The following is a 22,416-nucleotide window of genomic DNA, read 5'->3' as shown; positions in this document are numbered from 1 at the left end:
CTGTTTGCTCCCACCATCATTGAAGTGCCCTTTTACAGGGGCAGTATTCAACGGTGGTCAAAACTGCACAGTTTATTTTTATCTACAGACACCACTTATCACTACTTACTACCAAAACGGCAAACCACAAGCCTTCTAGCTGATTGTTTCTTACCACTCTGCACTGCATATCTGTTCTGCATACTTTTCTCCCTGAAGACATTGGGATTTCTGGCCAGGGTGGCCTGCAACAGGACCGGTATATCTCCTTCAGGGTCATCGCTGCCCAAGTTATCTTTCAGCTCTCTGTTCATAAGGATGCAAAGAAAAAAAATAAGTAAAATAACACAAGGTACAGATAATGAGAACATCTAGCAACCACCCATCTAATATCTCTATCGATATACATAGATAGTAATAATAGCCTTGACGGACATCATACAAACTGTCCAAGAAAAAAAGCCCTAAAATCCATAAGATGCCACTGTTTCCATAGTAACTACATATACACAGCCTTTTATGTGGGGTTTTTTTTTCCCAAAATTGCTTTTGAACATGTATAGCGCAGAATTAATGCACAGATCTGACTGGCTATGGCTTTTGGTTAAAACCTTTAGTTTAATCACTCTGCATTGCCTAGAATACTCCAAAAAGAAGAGCGACAGAATGACACCGGTCCAAAACTGGGGCTAGCTGGGAGTGAGAGTTATAAAGGGGGATAATCCTGTAGCTTTTGCCAGTGCCCAATGACTTGAAAGTAGCTGCATATAACACATGAAGACTAAAATCCTGTGTACTCTACTGTATGGTCTAGGGAAAAAAGTTAGCATTTCATATGCATATATGATCTTCATTCTCAAAAAATCATGCAAGAATGCACACCATTAAATTAGTCAAATTTCTACTGTTCCAAAAGCAAAAACAACTGAAAACTTCTCAGAAGAGTATAGGAATTCAAACTGCGGCATTCTTCTCTGACAATGTATTACTTAGCAATAATGCAGAACACATCCAGAGCTAAACAGTGCTGCCTAAGATCAGGCACAATAGTGCACCAACTATTAGTCAACAAAATCTCCTACGTGTGCCTCATTGAATTAGGTTTACTTTGTTATCTGGGCATAGGCTTCTATAATTCGCCCCACTCACCCGCATCTTGCCCACCAAATGTGCCCCTAAATGGTTTTTAACGGCTTTAATACTGGGCACCTTTACCCTCTTCCTGCCAAGGGCAATTTTCAGCACTGTCACACTTTGTGGGAAATTTGCGTGGTCATGCAACACTGTACAATAAATTTATAATTTTTTTCTCAAATAGAGCTCTCTTTCGGTGGCCTTTAATCACCACTAGATTTTTTTACCAAGTAAAATAAAAAGATCGAAAATTATGGGGGGGGGGAAACACTAGTTAATTTTGGTTATAAAATTTTGCAAATAAATAATCTTTATTCAGAAATTTAGGTCAAAATGTATTCGGCTACATTTCCATGGTGAAAATAACCTGAATCAGAGTATATCATTTAGTCTGTAGGAACGTTAAGAGCCCACAAACAATGGTATAGATCTGAAAATCGATCAATCATGTACTGACAGCTTATCTCAATTTTTGAGGCACAAAAACCGCAGGACAGTACAAATATTCCCTCAAATTACCCTTTTTTTTTTCTTTTAAGTAGACAGTCCAAGCTATTTAGTAAGACATAGCGAGTTTTTTCAAGTTGTAATTTTTTTTTTTTTTTCTTACACACTGTCACCAGTGCAGTACAGCATTATCGTATAGCTGGTGTGACAGTGATCAGGGCCACTGACTGGTTACAGTCAGTTTTCTGGCCGCTTTGCATTCAAACCATTTCTACCCAGCAAGTGTGCCAGATTCAGGGTCAAGATGTATAAGCTCTGACAGGGCAATAGGCTTTACATGTAGTTTCTGGATTTACGAGGGAAAAGATAGCAATGTGGAGCCCCCCCTACTGCCCAGACTACATAGGGAGCAGTGGCAAGATTGTTTGGGACTTGGTGTCACCCTTATTTGGAAACCATTTATACATGGATAATTATTTCACAAGCGTGCCACTTTTTAGTCTCTTATGATTTTGGAATTGGCACATGTGGCACCATACGACCTAATCGCCGGGGCTTCCCCCAATGGCTTGTAGATTCCCGACTTAGACAGGGGGAGACAGCCTGCTTGAAGTGAAATTGCTTGCAGTGAAGTGGAGAGACACATGGAATGTTTTCGTTCTGTCCTCCATTCACGCAGATACGACAGTCCAAATTGCAACGGCGTCTGGTGTTGTTGAGAAGCCCCCCTGTGTCCACAAACACAACCTTAACATGGGAGGGGTGGACTTCCAACGACCAGATGACATCGCCATACTTAGTAGCCTGTAAGGCCAGATGCTGGTACAAAAGAAGTGTCTGTATACTTATTCCAATTGGCTCTGCTGAACACTTATGTGCTATACAAAGCGTCAGGAAGAAGTGGATCCTTGCTAAAATTCCAGGAAGAGATCATCATAGCCCTTCTGTATCCAGAAGGTGCTGTGGCCCAAATTCACAATCCAGATGCAGTGAGCCGGCTGCATGGGAAGCATGTTCCGGATATCCTCCCTGGAACCCCTACCCAAAGAGCACCCCAAAGAAGATGTGTCTGCAAAATAAGCGGATATAGGCATAACACCCACTTTTTTTGTCCCTCCTGTCCTGGCCAACATGGTCTCTGCATCGGGGACTGTTTCCGTCACTACCACACACTAGTAGAGTATTAGTATAGGGCGCACTTTCATACAGGATTTTAAAAGATGTTGGCTGTCGCATTTTGAGACACTAGCCTGGAACAGTTTTTTTTACAGTTACAAAAAGTGTATAAAAAAAAAAAAAAGCAAAAAATAGTTGTCGTTTATTGAGTTAATTTTCTGTTCTTACTCTACTTTTACTGTACTTTATAATATACTGCTATACTTTAATGTTTTACTGTTTTTCATTGTTAAAAAGTTTTCTACTGTTTTACTGCACTGTATACTATTATATTGTAATGTTTCATTGTTAACCATTGTTTGCTTTGCAGGTACGCCCATCAGCTGCAGGACTGATTTGTTTATTCTGACAGCAAACGCCTTTGCTCTCAGCATATACATAAATCAATGATTGCAGCGCTGTAGGAGGTGATTTCACTACCACAGTTTAAAAAAAAAAAAAAAAAAAGAGAGAGCAAATATGGCAAAGCATAGGGAATGGGGTGATCAGAGTGGATCTCACCTATGCTTCGCCATATATTTTTAACACTTTTCTTGGCGGAGATTTCTTTGATCGATGCAAATAGAGGAATCTGCTATGTTTTTTTTTTTTTTCGTTCAGCCCATGAACATGAAAATTAACATTGCATATATGGCCAGAAGTGGGTGGATGCTGGGAGGTCTAATGGTGGGCATACCACTTTCTTGTAACATTTTTTACATCCAGCGGTCGGCTTTCATGTAACAGCAATACTAGCGGATAATTAGCCACTGGACTGCTTTTACACTGTATAATGTTTGGGGGTTTAAAGTAATTTTCCAGGAATATATATATATATATATTTTTTCATGTAAACAAAAAGTGTCAGAAAAGACTTGGTCTTCAAGTGGTTAGAAGAGTGGGTGATGTGTGGCATGAGCTTCTAATTTTGGGCATAAAATGCAAAGACAGTTCAAATACCCCCCCCAAAATAACCCCTTTTTGGAAATTAGACACCCCAAACTATTTTCTGAGAGGCATGTTGAATCCATGGAATATTTTATATTTTGCCATTATAGCATGCAATGCATACAAGCACATTATGCCATTGTCCTGCAGGGTTTTTTTTTTTTGTTTTTTTTTTTTACACAGGGGATACAACCGCTTTAAGATCATGAGAGGGGTTGAATCGAGATCAAGTAGTTTTAACGATTTATAGTGCAGCTCTATCAGCCGGTGTTGTAAAATTTTGTCGGACCCGTGAAAAAAATCGGACCTCGTCACTTCCGGTTATGGGAGTCTCAAGTGCGCATGCGCACCAGACATTATCTTGGTTTGGTAAACTTATAACACAGAGCGACCAGTTGAATGAGAGGAGGCGGGGCTGAGGTGGGACGGAAGACACCGCCGCGTCATCTGCAGAGCTGAATAGAGGAGGCGGGACGGAGGTGCGACCGTGTAATAAATGCAGGACTTTAGCGACTCCTTCTGTTTTATTATCTTTACTAATTATCGTATTATTTACCCTTAGGATTTCATTACATTTAGTATTTCTTATTTTGCATTATAGAAATACTAAATGTCATGAAATCCGAAGGATAAATAATACGATAATTACTAAAGATAATAAAACAGGGAGTCGCTTAAGCCCTGCATATATTACACGGCCGCACCTCCGTCCCGCCTCCTCCGCCAGCTCTGCATATGTGCCTCCGTCCCGTCGCACCTCAGCCCCGCCTTCTCTCAATCACCTGTCCGTTCTCTGTTATAATTTTGCCAAACCTCGAAAAATGTCTTCTGCGCATGCGCACGGACGACTCCTATCAACTGTTTTGTGACGCTCTGTACCCGGAAGTGACGAGGTCCGATTTTTTCACGGGTCCGACAAAATTTTAGAACACCGGCAAAGTACTGCAACCAGAGTCATCACATCATGTGTGCAATGCCAGGCCGCTAAAGATGCTTGCTCTGCTAGCTCCTTGTGTGTACCGCATTCGTGTTCCTTGGAGAACTCCTAATCCATCTGCCAAGGGGGTTGGGTGTCCCAATTGCACCAACTTAAATCCTAAATAGGGGTGCAACATGTAACATTTATATCAACAATACTGACAAACCTTGTTAAAATAGTAGATAAAAAAAAAAAATAGATAAAGCTAGCTAAAAAATATATAGCCGCTCTATACTTCTTAAGTCAGTGTTTTTTAAACTGTGGCCTGTTGACTGGCTGTGACTCTTTGCCTTTATCTGACCAGTAGGAAGCTATTTCGGCCACTGCCACCAACCATGAGCCACTAAATCCATCAATGCCAACAACGGGGCACAAACCCTCCCACTGACCGCAATCATGGGGCACAAACCCTCCACTGACAAATCATGGGGCACAAACCCTCCACTGACAAATCATGGGGCCCAATTCCTCTCACAAACAGCAACCTACTGATATAATTGATGGGGCTCCGTTTCTCCTGCTGACATCAAAGGCACAATATTCCTCCCACGAACACCAATGGTAGGGCACTATTCCTCCCAATGATACTAATTATGGGATTTATTTCTCCTCCCGCTGGCCACATGCACTATGTCCAATTTTCCTCCCACCGACACCAGGGCACATACTGCTCCCATTAGCTACAGCCCAGCCCCATAAAGTCTGAAGGACAGTGAACTGGACCTTTGTTTTGAAAGTTTGGAGACCCCTACCTCAAGCAATAAACCATAAGTGGAAAGTTATTACTAAACACCAAAATACTATAAAGCGAATAGTAGACTTTAATTTGAATATTTTTCAAAAGTTCATACTATTTTCACTTTCGAGAGATTTTTATTAAAAATGTTAAACAAGTACAAAACATAACGTAAAAAGACTTTGTAATTGCCAAGATGTTAATCAGCATCAGCTGCTGCCGAGGATGTGATAACATTCAACAGTATAAATAGCATATTAATAAACAAAACTTGTAGCCTACAAGTTAGAGTAGGTATCAATGAGCCAAGTAACTTTGTCACAGGCTGTGAAACAATAAGCAGCTCAAAAGATCAATTCTGAACAACATGATCTGCAACAAGAAAATAAGAAAGAAAGAGGAAAGAATGATGTTCACAATAGGAAGGTGGGAAAGAGGTGGGTGAATGGGAGGCGAGTGAGCATCAGGAATACCCAAGACTAGCGTCCCAAAGCTGGACTATTATAATGAAGTATAGCTCTCCATGGACAGTGATGGATGGGCATATTGTATACACAGGGTCCAAATCTGGGAGAAATTGTTGTGTATCCAGCAGGATGAAAGTTCATATTGTTTTCTAACGGTTAGTATTGTCACTAAAACATATGTTTTCAATCACAGGGATGGAGCAGGACACAATGTTTTTCTCAAACAAGTGAATTTCAAATAGTGTGTAATATTTGTTTGAAATAAAATCAATATATAAATTGAATGTTAAAAGCAAGCAAAATCTGAACTGAAGTACTTCTGACTACCCTTTGTCATGCCAGAGATTATGAAGGATTTTAAATAGTCAGGTTTTTTTTTTTGTGGGTTAAGACAAATTCATGGAAATCGCACAACAAACTGGGCAGCGGAGGGCCTGAGCCGGCCGCTCCCCCCCCCCCTCCAGTGAGCGAGGAGTGGGCTCGGGGAGCTGCAAGAAGTAATCGGCGGTGCTCGATCGCTCGGTTCTCAGTGCAGAGGCGCTGGGGAATGATGCTGCATCCACCTAAGCCTAATTCTCAAAAAAAAAAAAACTTAAAGCCATATGTAGCAGAGCTCCAATAGCCACATGTAGGTATCTCCGCTGTATAATCCTTGAAGCTGAGGAAGTACTAACATACCCAAGGACAAATTCCCCTCAGTAACTGGAAGACACCCAGTTCTGGGAGTCAACTTTTAGGGCCCTTTCACACAGGCGGACCGTTCGGATCCTCCTGTCTGTTTTTTGGCGGATCTGAACGGTCATCCCATGCATGTCAGCGGAGAGATGTCCGCTGACATCCGATCCGTCAAATCAGGACGGATGGAAACCCTATTTTCCATCCGTCCAGCGGATCGGATGAGAATGGACAGACTGTCCGTTCCCATCCGATTCCCCCATAGAGATGCATGGGGACCTGACAGCTGTGTCTCCGCACACAGCGCGGAGAACAGCTGTCATCCTCCTGCTCAGCGGGGAATTGACGGTTCGATCCCCCGCTGAGATAAACGGATACCGTTTGACAGACTCCTAGTGTGAAAGAGCCCTTATTAAGCCACAGCTGTCTTTTATAGGATTCCCCAGGCAAGGGGTTTCTTAAATCATTTTCCAGGGGCATTCCCCGCTGGACCTGGGAGGGAACTAGGCATGTGACGGTATTAGATTTCCATGGTGCGATTAATTGATTAAGGTTTTGCCACGGTATTCTAACAGTATTCAATTATTACATTTAAATTATTCAATTTCTACCTCACTTCAATTTCATTGCTGAATTTAAGGAATTTGGTTCACTTTTGCGCACATTATATAGTCAGTCAGTACAGATTCTGAACCAGGCCTAAAATAATCCATCAAGCAGTGTCTTGCCTACCTGGTGATGACTGGTCTTGGCGCTCAGCTCCGATCCGATGTTCTGGTCATTAAGAGGGCAAATCCTTGCGGTCCAGAAGTGGTTAAACCTGCAGGAGGACCAGTGTTTTTATTTATAAATTACTTTACTATTGCTTTAGGCCTGGTTCACATGTATGCGGGTTGGCGGCCCACATTTGCAGGTAAGTCACATGGTGCAAAAGCAGGATGGATTTCATGGGCACTGCATTTTTTTAAATTTCGCATGACCTTTTTCAGCCGAAAATACAGACATAGCAGCCCAAGCCCATTCGAATCAATGGGCTGTTATGCCTGTGCAAATGTAGGCCGCCAACCCGCATACATGTGAACCAGGCCTAAAGCAATAGTAAAGTAATTTATAACTAAAAACACTGGTCCTCCTGCAGGTTTAATCACTCCTGGACCGCAAGGATTTGCCCCCTTATTGACCAGGCCATCGGATCGAAGCCGAGCGCCAAGACCAGTCACCAGGTAGGCCAGACACTGCTTGATGACTATATAATAATGTAATGTGGGCTGCTATGCTTGTGCATATATATATATATATATATATATATATATATATATATATATACACACACACACACACACACACACACATATACACACACACAGTGACAGTATATAGTGGGTAGGTAGGTACAGAGATTTGCTTGTAGTAGGCAGTGGCACTGTGTCTGAGCCCAGGAAGCATGCGACTGCAGTATAGAGCAAAGCCTTTGCTTCCTGTGTATGGCTCCTCCTGTCACAGGCGGAGTGCATCTGATATCACTCCGCCTGTGAGCCGGACCTATACAGGAAGTAGTGGCTCCATTCTAGGAGGAGGAGAGCTGAGCCGAGAGTCCGACAAAGAGGGGAGATGGGGGGTAGCCCGGCAGACAGAAATCTATGGTATTTTAAAAATGATGGCAATATCAATACTGTGGATATGTGATACCGGGATATATCGCATAACCGAAAACCGGCATATGTCTACTAGGGACAAGTAAACATTTCACAGACTCAACCAACACAACCATCCTTAACAGTATTGCACCAGCAACTGATAACAGTGATTCAATGAAACTGAGCCACTTAACTAGCAGATTTTCGTCATCAAGCTCCTGAAGTACAATACACATTATTATAAGTGTAAACACATCCCACAGTAGATAATAGGTGAGTAAATCGGCATAATCAACTGTGTGGAAAACAGGCGGTTGAGCTGATGATAGTAGTCTGACTGTGTGAAGCAGTCTCTTATTGGCAATAGACAGCTAGGCCTTTAACATGGATCCTTGATATATATTGTGGACAAATATAACTGTCCCATTTGAAGTAATCCAAACCATAATCTCAGTGTCCATTCCGCTACACCGTACATCTGTTAACAGTTTCAAAAAACAGTTACATTCCTGGAGCCTTTAACCTGACAAAAAGTAGTAAAGACTTTTCTTCTACTTGTTTCAGGTCAGTATCCTAGAAAGTAGTGAAGTCAATGTGTGTATGGGGAATTTATCATACACAAAAGCAGACAAATACATATGCAAAAATGCATCTCTGTTAACACGAGTACAAGCGCATACTGCTATTCACCTCTATGGGATGCTGTACAGTCCCAACTGTAAAAAACAAAGGAATTTTTACACCACACCCTGACTGCGCTTACAAATGTCCATGTCAATGAGGCTTTACATAACAGGTGCACTTGAACAAACATCAAATACGTAAGGCATACCTCTTAAAATTCCCAACTCACAAAAAGTTCAGATGAACATATCATTTATAGAATAACTAAAAGGCAAAACTTTTTTTTTTTTCCCTCTCTGTCAATTGAGTGCAGTCTGTGCCCCCGTTAAGGAGATTCAGCCTCTCTATTTGTCATTACCATTATCATTGAAAGGAAAAGTAAAAAAAAAAAAAAAATCCCAAATTTTGGGATTGTCCCCAGAAAAGCAATAGAGGGGAAATCTTCCAATGGGGACACTAGTTCTGATGACCTAGGGATCCTGAAGAAGTTCCCTTAATTGTCAGGGACATTTGACCATGCGACAGGAACTGAAGGTCCTATCCAAAATTGAGAAAAAAAAAAAAAAAAAAAAGCTTTGCCTATAGTTCTACTTTAATCACTACTCATTTTCACATTCTCTAGCAACATTTCCATTTCCTAGACTGCTATTCTTTCTATTGGAAACCTTATCGCTACCTAAACCAAGCAATACATTGCAGAAAAGCAGACGTAAATAGGAAACTGTGTGGCAGTGTCACCACCACAGCAACACATCCATTATATGTGACAAATGGATAAAAGGACAGGCAATCAAGCAAATTATATCAAGTTTAATTTTTGATTGTTAATTTTCATACATACATGTGATCTGTTGACACCTGGTTGAGACTATGGACAAGCTGTGACACCAGAGGTTCATCCCTGCATGCCAGAAGGCAGTTGACCTCTTCTGCTATTCGTCCATTAAAGAGGAGGCTCTTTGTCGTCGTAGCGGGTAAAGGGGATGGAAGAGGCAGCTGGTTCAACACTGTCAAAAGGAAAATAAAATAGAATCAGAACAGTCAAATGGAATTTAGAAGAATGCAGAAACATGACTATGTGCATTTTTATAAATTATCAAAATAATGTACACATGTACTTTCCTATCACACTGACAACACAATGATTACCATCCAAAGCTATAATGTACATGACTGTCCTGACTGAAATAAAAGGAAATGTGAGTTATGCTTTAAAAAATAACAAAGATTACAAATGCATTATATGCTCATAAATATTAGATAGAACTAGAATTTGAATCTTAAACAACTCTTCCAGCTTTTCCTCACCAAAACAGATGCACTGTGCATGTAAATGAACCACAGCCCCACTGTCAGTTTGTGTGTAACTTACCTCCTTCAGCTGTATACAGCCGGTTTCTGTGTCTCCCTCCTCATGGTTGAATTTCGGACTTCCTGCTTCTGTCTTTTGCCAGTTCTGATACTACATGTCCCATGATCCTTTGAGCCTCTGTAGTTTCAGGGTGGGCTAAGGGAGGAGTCACTTTTACCAGTTCTGGGAGTTGATGTGGGTGGGTTCTAGGGTTACTGTGGGTGTTTCAAGGTGTAAATGTGTAATTTCTCCTCGTGTTCCGGTCTTGCAGCATGCCAAAGAATAATGGCTTACAGCAAGACTAAGAGGAAGGGCCATGGGATGGTATTATGAAGGCGTTTCCTTCATATGTATATGAATCACTTCACAGAGAGCAGGACTCTGGGCTGGGAGGGCGGGACTCTCCCTGTTCACACTGGTCGGCAAATATAACTGGGCAGAATCAAATTCTAATTGTGATCCATTCATTACTGCTCAGCAACATCACAGCTAGCTTGCAGGCCAGGCTGTGTATATTAGAATCAAGAAATAAACAGAGGGCTCATCTGCATAGTGCATTATCCTCAGTAAAATCAGCTTTATTAAATAAATTAGTTATACTCACAAACATATGCTTGACAAAGGCATATTGACTCAATGTAGCTATAACCATCAAAGTCTCGAGTCCTCAAATAAATCGACTGATGCATTTCGAGGCTTTGCCTCTTCCTCAGAGTCAATCAGGCTGTATCTGAACCTTTTATTTATACAACCAAAAAAATAGTACAAAGAGGGTGTGGTCTACTGACCCCTCCTTAGTGGGTGTGCATTCCCATGGTGTTAACCCACGCAGCATTGCCATGCAACCTACAGGCCTAGTCATTGATTATGGACCCAAATGTAACAGCTGCAGAGGTTTTAAACACAAAATAAACACACCTTGGTGCCAGGGAAGGAACTCGTTACTCCGCCTCCCATTTATATATATTCAGGGAGTGCGGTCTTCACCTATTAGCTTTGAGGAAGGAGCCGTGGGCGACTGAAACGCGTTAGACACGTCCAGTCAATGCCCCTATGCTGACGTCCCGTCCAACCAGGAATCTGGTGGCTTACGCACGCGGTTTTGTGTAGTGGCGGTTTGGAAGCCTCCTGCTCTCCTCACCAAGCAAACACTTGTGCGGATCTTGCCAAGCCTCAGACGCCCTGCTTGCATTGTAGCCTCTCTGACCCCTGGAGGGTCTGAAGCGCACATATCTTCTTATCCTGCAAGTTGCTTATTTGTTTATTAAAGCTACAGTCCTAATACTGCACTTATGGTGGCGCTCTGGTTTGTTTTCATGTGTCTCAGAGACTCCATCTCCTTTGAGCTGCCTTCTAGTTGTGCTGGCTAGTGCTCCTGATCCTGCTGTTCATCTGCCGTCCCTGCCAGATCCTTTATGTTTAGGCTGACGTTTTGGCTATCATGTCTCCTCCACCTATGCGCCATCTGCCCTGCCTCAACGCTCCGATTCTTGGAGTGAACACAACCTTCAATGACACCATGGATCTCGAGATCTTTGTTGAGTCCCCCGGGGATCAGAGATCCCAAAGTATTAGAAAAAAATCTATAGAAACGCAACGCTTTTGTTTTTGCCCCCATTTTTCATGAGCTGAACTCAAAGATCTACTTCTTTGTACACAAAAGGTCTATTTCTCTCAAATATTCTTCACAAATCTGTCTAAATCTGTGTTAGTGAGCACTTCTCCTTCGCCGAGATAATCCATCCACCTCACAGGTGTGGCATATCAAGATGCTGATTAAACAGCATGATTATTGCCTTAGGCTGGCCAAAATAAAAGGCCACTCTAAAACGTGCAGTTTTATCACACAGGAAAATGCCACAGATGTCGCAGGTTTTGAGAGAGCGTGCATTTGGCATTCTGAATGCAGGAATGTCCACCAACGCTGTTGTCCGTGAATTGAATGTTCATTTCTCTACCATAAGCCATCTCCAAAAGCATTTCAGAGATTTTGGCAGTACATCCAGCCGGCCTCACAACCTCAAACCACGTGTAACCACACCAGCCCAGGACCTCCACATCCAGCATCTTCACCTCCAAGATCATCTGAGACCAGCCACCCGGACAGCTGCTGCAACAATTGTTTTGCATAACCAAAGAATTTCTGCACAAACTGTCAGAAACCATCTCAGGGAGGCTCATCTGCATGCTTGTCCTCCTCATCGGGGTCTCCACCTGACTGCAGTTAGTCATCGTAACCGACTTGAGTGGGCAAATGCTCAAATTCAATGGCGTCTGGCACTTTGGAGAGGTGAATCCCGGATCAATCCCGGTTTTCTTAGATCTTGGAGTTCAGCTCATGAAAAACGGGGGCAAAAACAAGTGTTGCGTTTATAATTTTGTTCAGTATACATTGAGTCGATGTGCCTTTGTCAAGCATAGGTTTGGGAGTATAACTAATCATTTATTTAATAAAGCCGATTTTACTGAGAATAATGCATTAGGCTGGTGCGCCCTCTATTTCTTGATTCTAGTGTATCCAGACATCCCCAGTCTTGAGAGGGCAGCAAAAGTAGCAGTTATCCGCATTTGCCAAGAGCCTAAAGTGATATCTCTGGGGAGCCCACCTCTAAGTGCAGGAGAGTGGTGTATTGTGTATATTATATGAAGGCGTTTCCTTCTTAAATAATGCTGTGATGAGTGAAGCAGGACTTGGGAGGTTTGGTCTCTTCCTGTAGGTGTGAATGGGTGGACTTGAATGCTAATTAGGATGAATTCCATCCCACCCACCATCAGAGCTGAAAGCCTACAGAGGGGGTGGTTGTTACACACTCTAGCTGCTGCAGGAAGTGGCTGTGGAAGGGACAGAGTCTATCATCAGGCTATACAGAGCGTCACAAGATACAAAGCCACAACTAAACCCAGAATATCAGGAAACATGCAGAAAACTGAGCAACATGGTACAGAGGTATGATCTATGCTGCAATTTATCATTCCATTCAGTTCTAGTTAAAACAAAGCAGACCTTTACGATCACCTAAGTTTTGTTTGGAGTGGAATAAGCCTAGGTGGCCAAAGAGTGATACACTGTTAGCCAGAGGGTGTTGTAAAGAAACTGTCTGCTCCTCATATTATATATATATATATTAGGGATGCACCGAAATTATCGGCCGAAAATGGGCCTCTCTCATTTCGGCCGATAATGGGTTAACTGTGCCGAAATTAATATGGCCGCCGTGAGGAAGGAGGAGGGCGCAGCGCAGGTTTTAAAAGTCCCGCCTCTGGCCGGCCGCCCGCCTCTCAATGACGTCCCTGTTACTATGATCTCTGCATTAGTGAATGGACATACCAGGCAGGAGGGCGGGGCGAGCGGCCGCTAATACATAGTACTATGTGATCATTCCTGTCAGCTCAGCGGGACTATGACTATGTGTGAATGAGATCTGATCTGACCTGACACCGGGCGGGGGGGCGGGTTGGAGCGGCCGCTATTAGCTGTAACTATGTGAGCCTTTCACTTCCTTGTCAGCGGAGATACATGCCTGACAAGGAAGTGAAGCGCTTGCATAGTTACAGCTAATAGCGGCCGCTCCAACCCGCCCCCCCGCCCGGTGTCAGGTCAGATCAGATCTCATTCACACATAGTCATAGTCCCGCTGAGCTGACAGGAATGATCACATAGTACTATGTATTAGCGGCCGCCCGGACTGTCAGGGAATTGAAGAGAAGTGAACGGCTCATAGTGACAGCTATTAGAGGCCGCTCGCCCGCCCGGTGTGTCAGTTCATTCATGGACAGATCCTAGTAGTAGTGACATCACCGGGAGGCGGGCGGCCGGCCAGAGGCGGGACTTTTGAATAATGGACACAGTGACCGGAGAAGCTGAGTGAGTTGGAGAGGGACGCTGAGGCTGAGAGAGGAGGGGGGAGGGGTGATAGCTGAGGCAGCTTACCATTGGTATTTGTATTAATTATGCAGCATGAGGGGGTTAATGTATTGTCACTGATGCATTAGTGACCGACCAGTGGCAGTTAATTAACCCCTTTGTGCTGCATTAGTGCAACCAGTATCAGTGCAACCAGTGTTAATTAACACTGATACTGGTTGCACTAATGCAGCACAAAAGGGTTAATTACCTGCCACTGGTCGGTCACTAATGCATCAGTGACAATACATTAACCCCCTCATGCTGCATAATACAAATACCATTGGTAATTAAATTAACCTCTTGCCAACCCATCACAGTACATATACTGTGACAGGGTGGCAGCGACAGGTGTACGTTGCTGCCTGTTTTTTGGTGTATGCCCCTCTTCTATCTATTTTAATTTTTTTTTGGGGAAAGTCATTTTCGGTTTTCGGCCAATGGCATCCTGCATTTTCGGTTTCGGTCCAAAATTTTCATTTCGGTGCATCCCTAATATATATATATATATATAATCATTTATAGTGAATTGGTCAAGTAAAAAGTTTAAGACAAAATGCGATAGAAGCAAAAATGTTTATAGAGATACTTACAGTCTGTGAGACTAGCAATTCCCGCTAGAGTCGTAATGGGAACATGAGGCATATCCCCATTCATCCTGAAGCTGTAGGATGGTGGAATCTATGTAGGTACTTCACTGGAGGTGCCACCTGTCATTACTTCCCATCTCCTACACACTGAAAAATAAAGGAGAAGGCACCGTTAAGGAGATATTGAACATTCATACCAAAATAAGTAACCAGGGGATTCAATTTCTTATACTGATGTTTGAATTACTGGCAGTAATAAGCATACAGAAAAACCGACCTAGAATTCAAAAGTAAAAGTCTAGTCTTTTAGTCAGCAAGCTCTATTCAAGAAACCAGGTAGTGTTGCCACCAAAACAAGAAAGGCTACTAGCTGCACATGTGAGGGGTGGGGGTAGGTTACCTCATGATATAATCTGTTAGCAACCACACAAGTCTTAAATACCTACAATAATAATCTATAAGGAGACAGTAGATAAGAGTTTGGTTTACAACAAACCTTATAGCACAAATTTATAAAGTGTTCCAAAAGGCAGGACATTTTTACCTTAATGTATTCCCTGCATTATAAATGCCCCAATGGTTATATTACCCCCTCACCTCCCTAAACACTTTGAAAAGAAATCGCCGCTCAGGGTCGGTCTCCACCTATATCACCTCCGCTGCACATTGTCAGGTGCTGGCCCTGTTCATTGCATAGTAAAGGAACCTGATCGCTACACATCTGATAAAATCACATTAGAACATTTTCTTAAAAGACACCTCACAAGAGACAATGGAGTAGTGCTATGAAAGAGAATGAATAAAACTGCACTAAAAAAATTATATCAATTTACATTAATGGAAGGGTGCCGCTGTTCATCACAACGTGAAAAAATACACAAAATTAGATACCACAGCGCAAACCCAAAAATAATCAAACCTTGAAAGATAAATATAAAATACCTCAAATGTGCCTGAAAACCTAAAGTGCTAATGTGCATAAACAAATGTGATAAATTCGCTTGCATAAAACCATTCAGTGTAAAAATCCTATAGTGCAAAAACATATGCATAATCACCATTGCACTTTATAACACAAACTAACAGTGCTGCAAATTTCTTGCTTTTCCATTGTTCTCAAGTGCAAAACATCCAACTTGAAGGAGCTGGAGCAGTTTTGCAAAGAGGAATGGGCAAAAAACCCAGTGGTGAGATGTTGCAAATTCAGAGACTTATCCAAAGCGACTTGGAGCTGTGATTGCTGCAAAAGGTGGCTCTACAAAGTATTGACTTTAGGGGGGTGAATAGTTATGCACATTGACTTTTTCTGTTAGTTTTGTCCTATTTGTTGTTTGCTTCACAATAATAATAGATAATAAAAAAAAAAAAAACTTCAAAAAGATATGGGCATGTTCTGTAAATTAAATGATGCAAATTCTCAAAGAATCCATGTTAATTCCAGGTTGTGAGGCAAGAAAACCCAAAAAAAAAAAAAAAAGCCAGTGGGGGTGAATACTTTTGCAAGGCACTGTGTGTATACACACACACACACATAAAAAAAAATATATATATATATATATATATATATATATATATATATATATATATATATATATATATATATATATATATATATATATATATATATATATATATATATATATATATATATATATATATTTTTTTTTTTTTTTTTTTTTTTTTTCAGTTGTGGATAGAGTGGAGAGGGATTCGAACGCTTGTCATTTTTGCTGCCTGTGTCCCTGTTAAGAAGATTCTCCCTATTTGTCTTGTTTACCATTATTTTAAGTGAAAGTAAAACGAAATCCCAAATTTTGGGTTGCTCTCAGAAAAGTAAGCGGGTAAATATTCCAATGGGGACAGTAGTCCTTGTGACCTGGGGGCCCCAAAGATTTTCGTTCGTAATCGCTTATTTTGGATGAGAGACAAGCATGCAATCTAAGCTGAAACACAGATCTTTCTTTTCCTCTAGTGCAGTGGTCCTCAACTTCGGTCCTCGGGGCCCACTAACAGGCCAGATTTTAAGTATTACCTTGGGGAGATGCAGACTAGAATACTGCAATAACTGAACAGCAAATGAGATCACCTGTGATGTAATTTAGTTATCTTGCGAACCTGGCCTGTTAGTGGGCCCTGAGGACCGGAGTTGAGGACCACTGTTCTAGTGCATCCAGTACAGTTGGAAAGCACTCCCTAGGAGCACAACTTAACTTGATTGCCCCTAGTGTTAACCCCTTTCCTGACAAGTTTCATTTATACAGTAACCATGCATTTTTTTTAGCACTGACATTTTTTGGGGACCAGTGACACCAATACAGTGATCACTTAGTGTCAGATTTCTCCGCCACAATTTTGAATTGCTGATCGTCACCATTACTAGTAAAAACAATAAAAAGTCCATAAATCTATCCCCTAGTTTGTAGACGCTATAACTTTTGCACAAACCAATCAATATACACTTATTAGGATTTTTTTTTACCAAAATCATGTAGCAGAATACATATTGGCCTAAATTGAAAAAAAAAAATATATATATATATATATATTTTTTTTTTTTATTGGGAATGTTCAATAGCAGAAATTAAAAAATCTTTTTTTTCCCCCTCTCTCAAAATTGTGGTTCGGTTTTGTGATCAAATACCACAAAAATAAAGCTCTATTTGTGGGGGGGGGGGGGGGGGGTTGGATTTTTGACTTACCTTAAAATCCATTTCTCTGATGTTCATTGACAGACATAATAGGTCCTTAGGATTTCTGACCATTGCGTTATACTGCCCCCTACAGGAGTAGGACATAAGGCAGAAAAAAGAACCCGACTATGCCTATGGGCAGTCCGAGGAGGTATACTCTCCCCTCTCTGCTATAGGTACTCAGTTTTGTTACAAGCAATGTCAGAGGTATTACAACTCCATAGAGGGGTGGGTGCTGTGTCTGTCAATGAACATGAGAGAAATGGATTTTCAAAAATCCCATTTTCTCTTGTGTTCATTGACGGACACAGTTTCTAAGGATTCCTGACCATTGGGACATCCCAAAGCAGTGTCACACATGAGGGGTGGGAACAGCAAAAAATTCCCAAGGCTTAAACTATAGCCAACCAAGTAACAGAAAATTCCCAAGGCTTAAACTATAGCCAACCAAGTAACAGAAAATTCCCAAGGCTTAAACTATAGCCAACCAAGTAACAGAAAATTCCCAAGGCTTAAACTATAGCCAACCAAGTAACAGGAGCTTAACAAAAACAACTGGAGCCCACCTGAACATTACTCCCCCCACACAAATAGTGAGTGACTTACGAAAAGACACTAACTGCCAGGTACACCCGAACCCCATGCAGGGCATACAATGCAATTTCCTTAGGCTGTTTAGGCCTGGAACACAGGGAAGGCAACACAAAGTCTTCGGTCAAATGCAAATCAGAATTTTAGGAAAGAACTACGGCCTCTAGGCCACAGCGCAAAAGCGTAGCCCACTCAGTGTTTGTGACACTAAGGCAATGGCCAGGACTGGTCTAAACAAAGAGCAAGCAACAGAGAACCTAATGCGGCCACGGATCTTTAAAGGCCCGGGGATTCCTCTTCTGGAATCATAGTGTGCTGTGCAAACTGAACCGCCTCAAAGGTAGACACCATCAGGCCCAGCATCTGCATGCAAGTCCTTAGAGATGACCGAAGTTGAATGGCATACTGGAGCTTGTTCAGCAGGAGAAACACCCAGGTAGAGGCCAAGTCCAAAGTCAGCACCAGATAATCCAACTTGGTAAACGGAACCAGAGCGGACTTCTGGAAATTTAGAGTCCCCTGGAACTCCTGCAGAGTCGGCACAGTGATGCCCAGGTTGTCCTGTAGAGCAGTCAGACTCTGCTCGTAGAAGGTCATCCAGGTACCCCAGCATCGCAATCCCCCGCTGTCGCAACAATGCTGACACCGGAGCCAATCCTGTTGTGAACACCTGAGGAGCTGAGGCGAGACCATAAGGTAATGCCACGAACGGATAATGCTCCACGCCCACAGCAAAGCAGAGAAAGTGCTGATGTCCAACATATAGGGATATAGAGGTAAGCGTCCTTGATATCAATAGAGGCCAGAAGATCCCCTTGATGCACTACCAAACAGATGGACTCCATCTGGAACTTATGTACCTGCACAAAGCAGTTCAGGGATTTGAGATCCAGGATTGGACGAACTTTGCCTTCCTCCCTGGGAACTGAAAAATCAGTTTGCATAAAAACCCCAAAAACTTTCCAAGTTTAGAACCAGTTGCAGTAGCAGATCTTGCAGTAGTGAAAAGGAAAAACGTTTGCCGCTTTTGAGTGTTTTCGGGTACCGAAGGTGACCAGCGCCTCTGCATCTTCCATCTCTAAAGTTTCCCGCCCGCACTGATACAACCAGTGCCTCCACCAGGGCTTTTTCATGCGTGGCTGTAGTGGAAGAGGAATCATCCTCACTATCAGAACACTCAGGGGGTGTGGACGCAGACCCAGCAGGATGACTCGGGTCCGCGGAGGCCAGATCAGGCTCAGAATCTGAGACAGAGGCAGCAGGTGAAAGCGGTGGATGCTTGCTGGTTTTCTGTTTTGCAGGACCAAATCAACCTTGGACACTAATGACTCCAGAGCCGCCTCCATTGCAGACAGGGTGGACTGGGACCCGCCGCCTTGGAGATAGGATCGGGGGTGAAAATTTGCTCCAGGAACTCCATGTTAACCATGGAACCACACAGGTAATCTTGAAAAAACACTTCCGGTCTTAAAGCAACGCAGTGCCATATAGCAAAAAATGGCCTGGTCATTAAGGGGGGTAAAACCTTTCGAAGCAGAAGTGGGTAACAAAATTCAAATTATACATTTAAAAAAGATCACTTAAAATAAATTCTCAAGTTGAAAATGTTCATCTCCAAATTACACTCCATTCTAAAAGAAAATGTTTTAAAACACTTCCTAGAAACATTAGAGATGTCACAGTAGTTTGTATAAGTGTTTAACCCTTCATAAATCAAAACCATTATTTCAATTGAGGCTGGAGCGGTCTATCCAATGATTGTTTTCTATGAAGCCTATGAATAGCTAACATATTTGGATTGCTGTAAAACAGCCTACTAGAGTATTTGACAGCTACTATAAAACATTAACTAAAAAAAAAAAAAAAAAATCAAACATCGAGGTCTAAATACATTTTAACCACTTGCCCACCGCCGCACGACTATCTACGTTGGCGGTCAGCCCCTCACAGGCAAAGTGACGTAGGGCTACGTCACTAGCTTGTGAGGGTCTAGGGAGCGAGCGCGCGCCGCCGGAGGCGCGCTCCCGGACCCCCCCGCGCGTGTGACCGGCGGACCCGATGTCCGCCGGCCACTCTGCGATTGGCGGGGGAGAAGGAGAAAGTCAGGCAGCTTGTGTAAACAAGCTGCCTGTCATTCTCCCCTCTGTATGAGATGATCATATGGATCTACTATGTAGATCCGTTGATCACTCTGCATACAGCTGAAGCCACAGCTAATCACAGTTAGAATCACGCCCCTAGGGACACACACAGCCCCTCCCTCTCAAATAAAGTTAACCCCTTCACTACCAGTGTATTTTTACAGTAACAGTGCATATGTATAGCACTGATTACTGTAGAAATGTCACTGGTAACCCCAAAAGTGTCTAAAATGTCAGTCAAGGGTCCGATCTGTCCGCCGCAATGTTGCAGTACCGCAAAAAAAAAAAAAATCGCAGATCGCCGCCATTACGCGTTAAAAAAAAAACAACAAAAATGACAAAAATCTTTCCCTTAGTTAGTAAACGCAATAACTTTTGCGCAAACCAATCAAAATACGCTTTTTGCGATTTTTTTTACCAAACATAGGTAGCATAAAACAAATTGGACGAAAATGTTAAAAAATTTTGATTTTTACATTTTTTGGGGGGGGGGGGGGGATTTCATATTAAAAAAAGGGAAAAATATTGCTATTTTTGCAAAATTTACGCTCTTTTTTTGTTTATAGCGCGTGATCAAAAAATCGCACAGGTGATCAAATACCGCCAAAAGAAACCTCTGTTTGTGGGAAAAAAAGGACGCCAAATTCGTTAAGGTACATCGTTGCACGACCGCGCAATTGTCCGTTAAAGTCACGCAGTGCCGAATCGCAAAATACCCCCTGGTCGTTTAAGTGGTTAAGGAACTGCCGAGGCTAAGGAGTCCCTGAGGTACAACTATATAAATCTACACAGATCATATATTCATATATATATATATATATATATATATATATATATATATATATATATATATATATATATACATATATATATATATACATATATACATACATATACACACACATACAATATAAAGCAAAAGCACACTACCAGTTGCATTAAGAGAAGAGGAAAAAAAAAATCTAAATATTCAAGCCTAGCTAAATTTTAACTCGTTTCTCCCCAGGGGTGTTGGGGAACCTACTTACCATTTTTCACTTCTACAAAGCAATGCATTTATGCATTACATTTTTTTTAATACTTTCACACCTCTGACATTTTTCCAATAGATGTATTACACGGTTTTTGTATCTGCACTTTCACTTTTCCCTTTCAGTATTTATACTAATACAGAAACAGCACCTCGTCTCCGTTCGCAATAGTGTGATTTCAGAGAAGACTTGAGTTGTACAGAAATGCATGACAATGCCCGTTCATTCACATCATCTGCAAATCAATAAGGCTTGACAGGCCGCGGTCCATTCTGTGCTACGGGAACCGTTCTAATAGGAGCGACTCAAGTCGTTCCGACTTAGAAAGTAGTTCCTGTACTACTTTGGGGCGACATCGGAGCGACTTGCATTGACATTCATTATATGAAGTCCGTGCAAGTCATGCCGAAGTCGCGGTTCATGTGACTTCACAGGTCGCCCCCGAAGTCGTACCGCGTTAGTGTGAGCCGGCACTCAAGAGCATTTTTTTCTGCCAGAAAGATGCAAATCAGAAATGCAAACCAAAATGCTTTTTTTTCCTGCCTCTAATCATCTTAATGTGCATGGACACATAGGATAACAAAATAAGCATTGGGGAGGCTGTAAGGATCTAGAATATCTAGTCTGTTGCCCAGTCTTGCAGCTGATTGTAGTTCTCACAGGAACAGAAAATAAAATAAAAAATTCAGTTTAAAAAGGAAAAAAAATGCTAGGACCACAGATCCCAGCAAGGAACTAGGTCCTTACTCCTGACTAGGCAGAAAAAAACTGGAGACCTATAGCACGAAGTGGGAGAATACTCCCAGGGACTGCCCTAAGGCGTAGTCCAACTTTTTTCCCGCATAAACCCAAGAGTTAACAAGATCTGGAGCAGTGTCTGTCAATGAACGAAAGAGAAAGTAGATTTTTACATGTATGTGGGAAAGGTCAGATTTATCCCGGTAGGCAAGTGGTGGAACTGTGTCAAATGCAGGTAATGGCAAAAGGATAACTAACCTTACCAACGTTTTCTGGGCTTTCTAGCCTCTCTTCTCTGTTGGTAACTACAATTTCTCCTTTTGGCAACCATGGGAATAGGCTTGTTCTAGGGCAGGGATGCTCAAACTGCAGCCCTTCAGCTGTTGCAGAACTACACATCCCATGAGGCATTGTAAAACTCTGACATTCACAGACATGATAGGAATTGTGGTTCCTGAACAACTGGAGGGCCATAGTTTGAAGACCACTGTTCCAGGGGTTCAACATGCTGCGATTGTCTCCAACTTCCACTTCCGATCGCCTAGGCCAGTGGTCTCCAAACTGCAGCGCTTTGCTTGCTTTTATCTGGCCCTTGGGGC

General features: G+C 42.2%; 1 protein-coding gene across 1 annotated transcript in view; it reads right to left on the bottom strand.

Annotated features, from left to right (window-relative positions):
• Positions 1 to 22,416, bottom strand: part of NIPBL (NIPBL cohesin loading factor) — a 287,177-nt gene that overhangs the window by 191,690 nt on the left and 73,071 nt on the right. Inside the window, exons 2-4 of the mRNA XM_082258716.1 lie at positions 14,630 to 14,773; positions 9,623 to 9,788; positions 155 to 285 (exon numbers count right to left, since the gene is read on the bottom strand). Of these exons, the coding sequence (XP_082114842.1) occupies positions 155 to 285; positions 9,623 to 9,788; positions 14,630 to 14,693 (361 nt within the window). The 5' untranslated portion in view covers positions 14,694 to 14,773. The remainder of the gene's footprint in view (positions 1 to 154; positions 286 to 9,622; positions 9,789 to 14,629; positions 14,774 to 22,416) is intronic.

Source organism: Pelophylax lessonae (genome assembly GCF_965119305.1).
Source record: "Pelophylax lessonae genome assembly, chromosome: 1".
Classification (NCBI taxonomy): domain Eukaryota; kingdom Metazoa; phylum Chordata; class Amphibia; order Anura; family Ranidae; genus Pelophylax; species Pelophylax lessonae.
The sequence above is the reverse complement of the archived record's forward strand: the minus strand, read 5'-3'. Positions and strand labels throughout refer to the sequence as shown.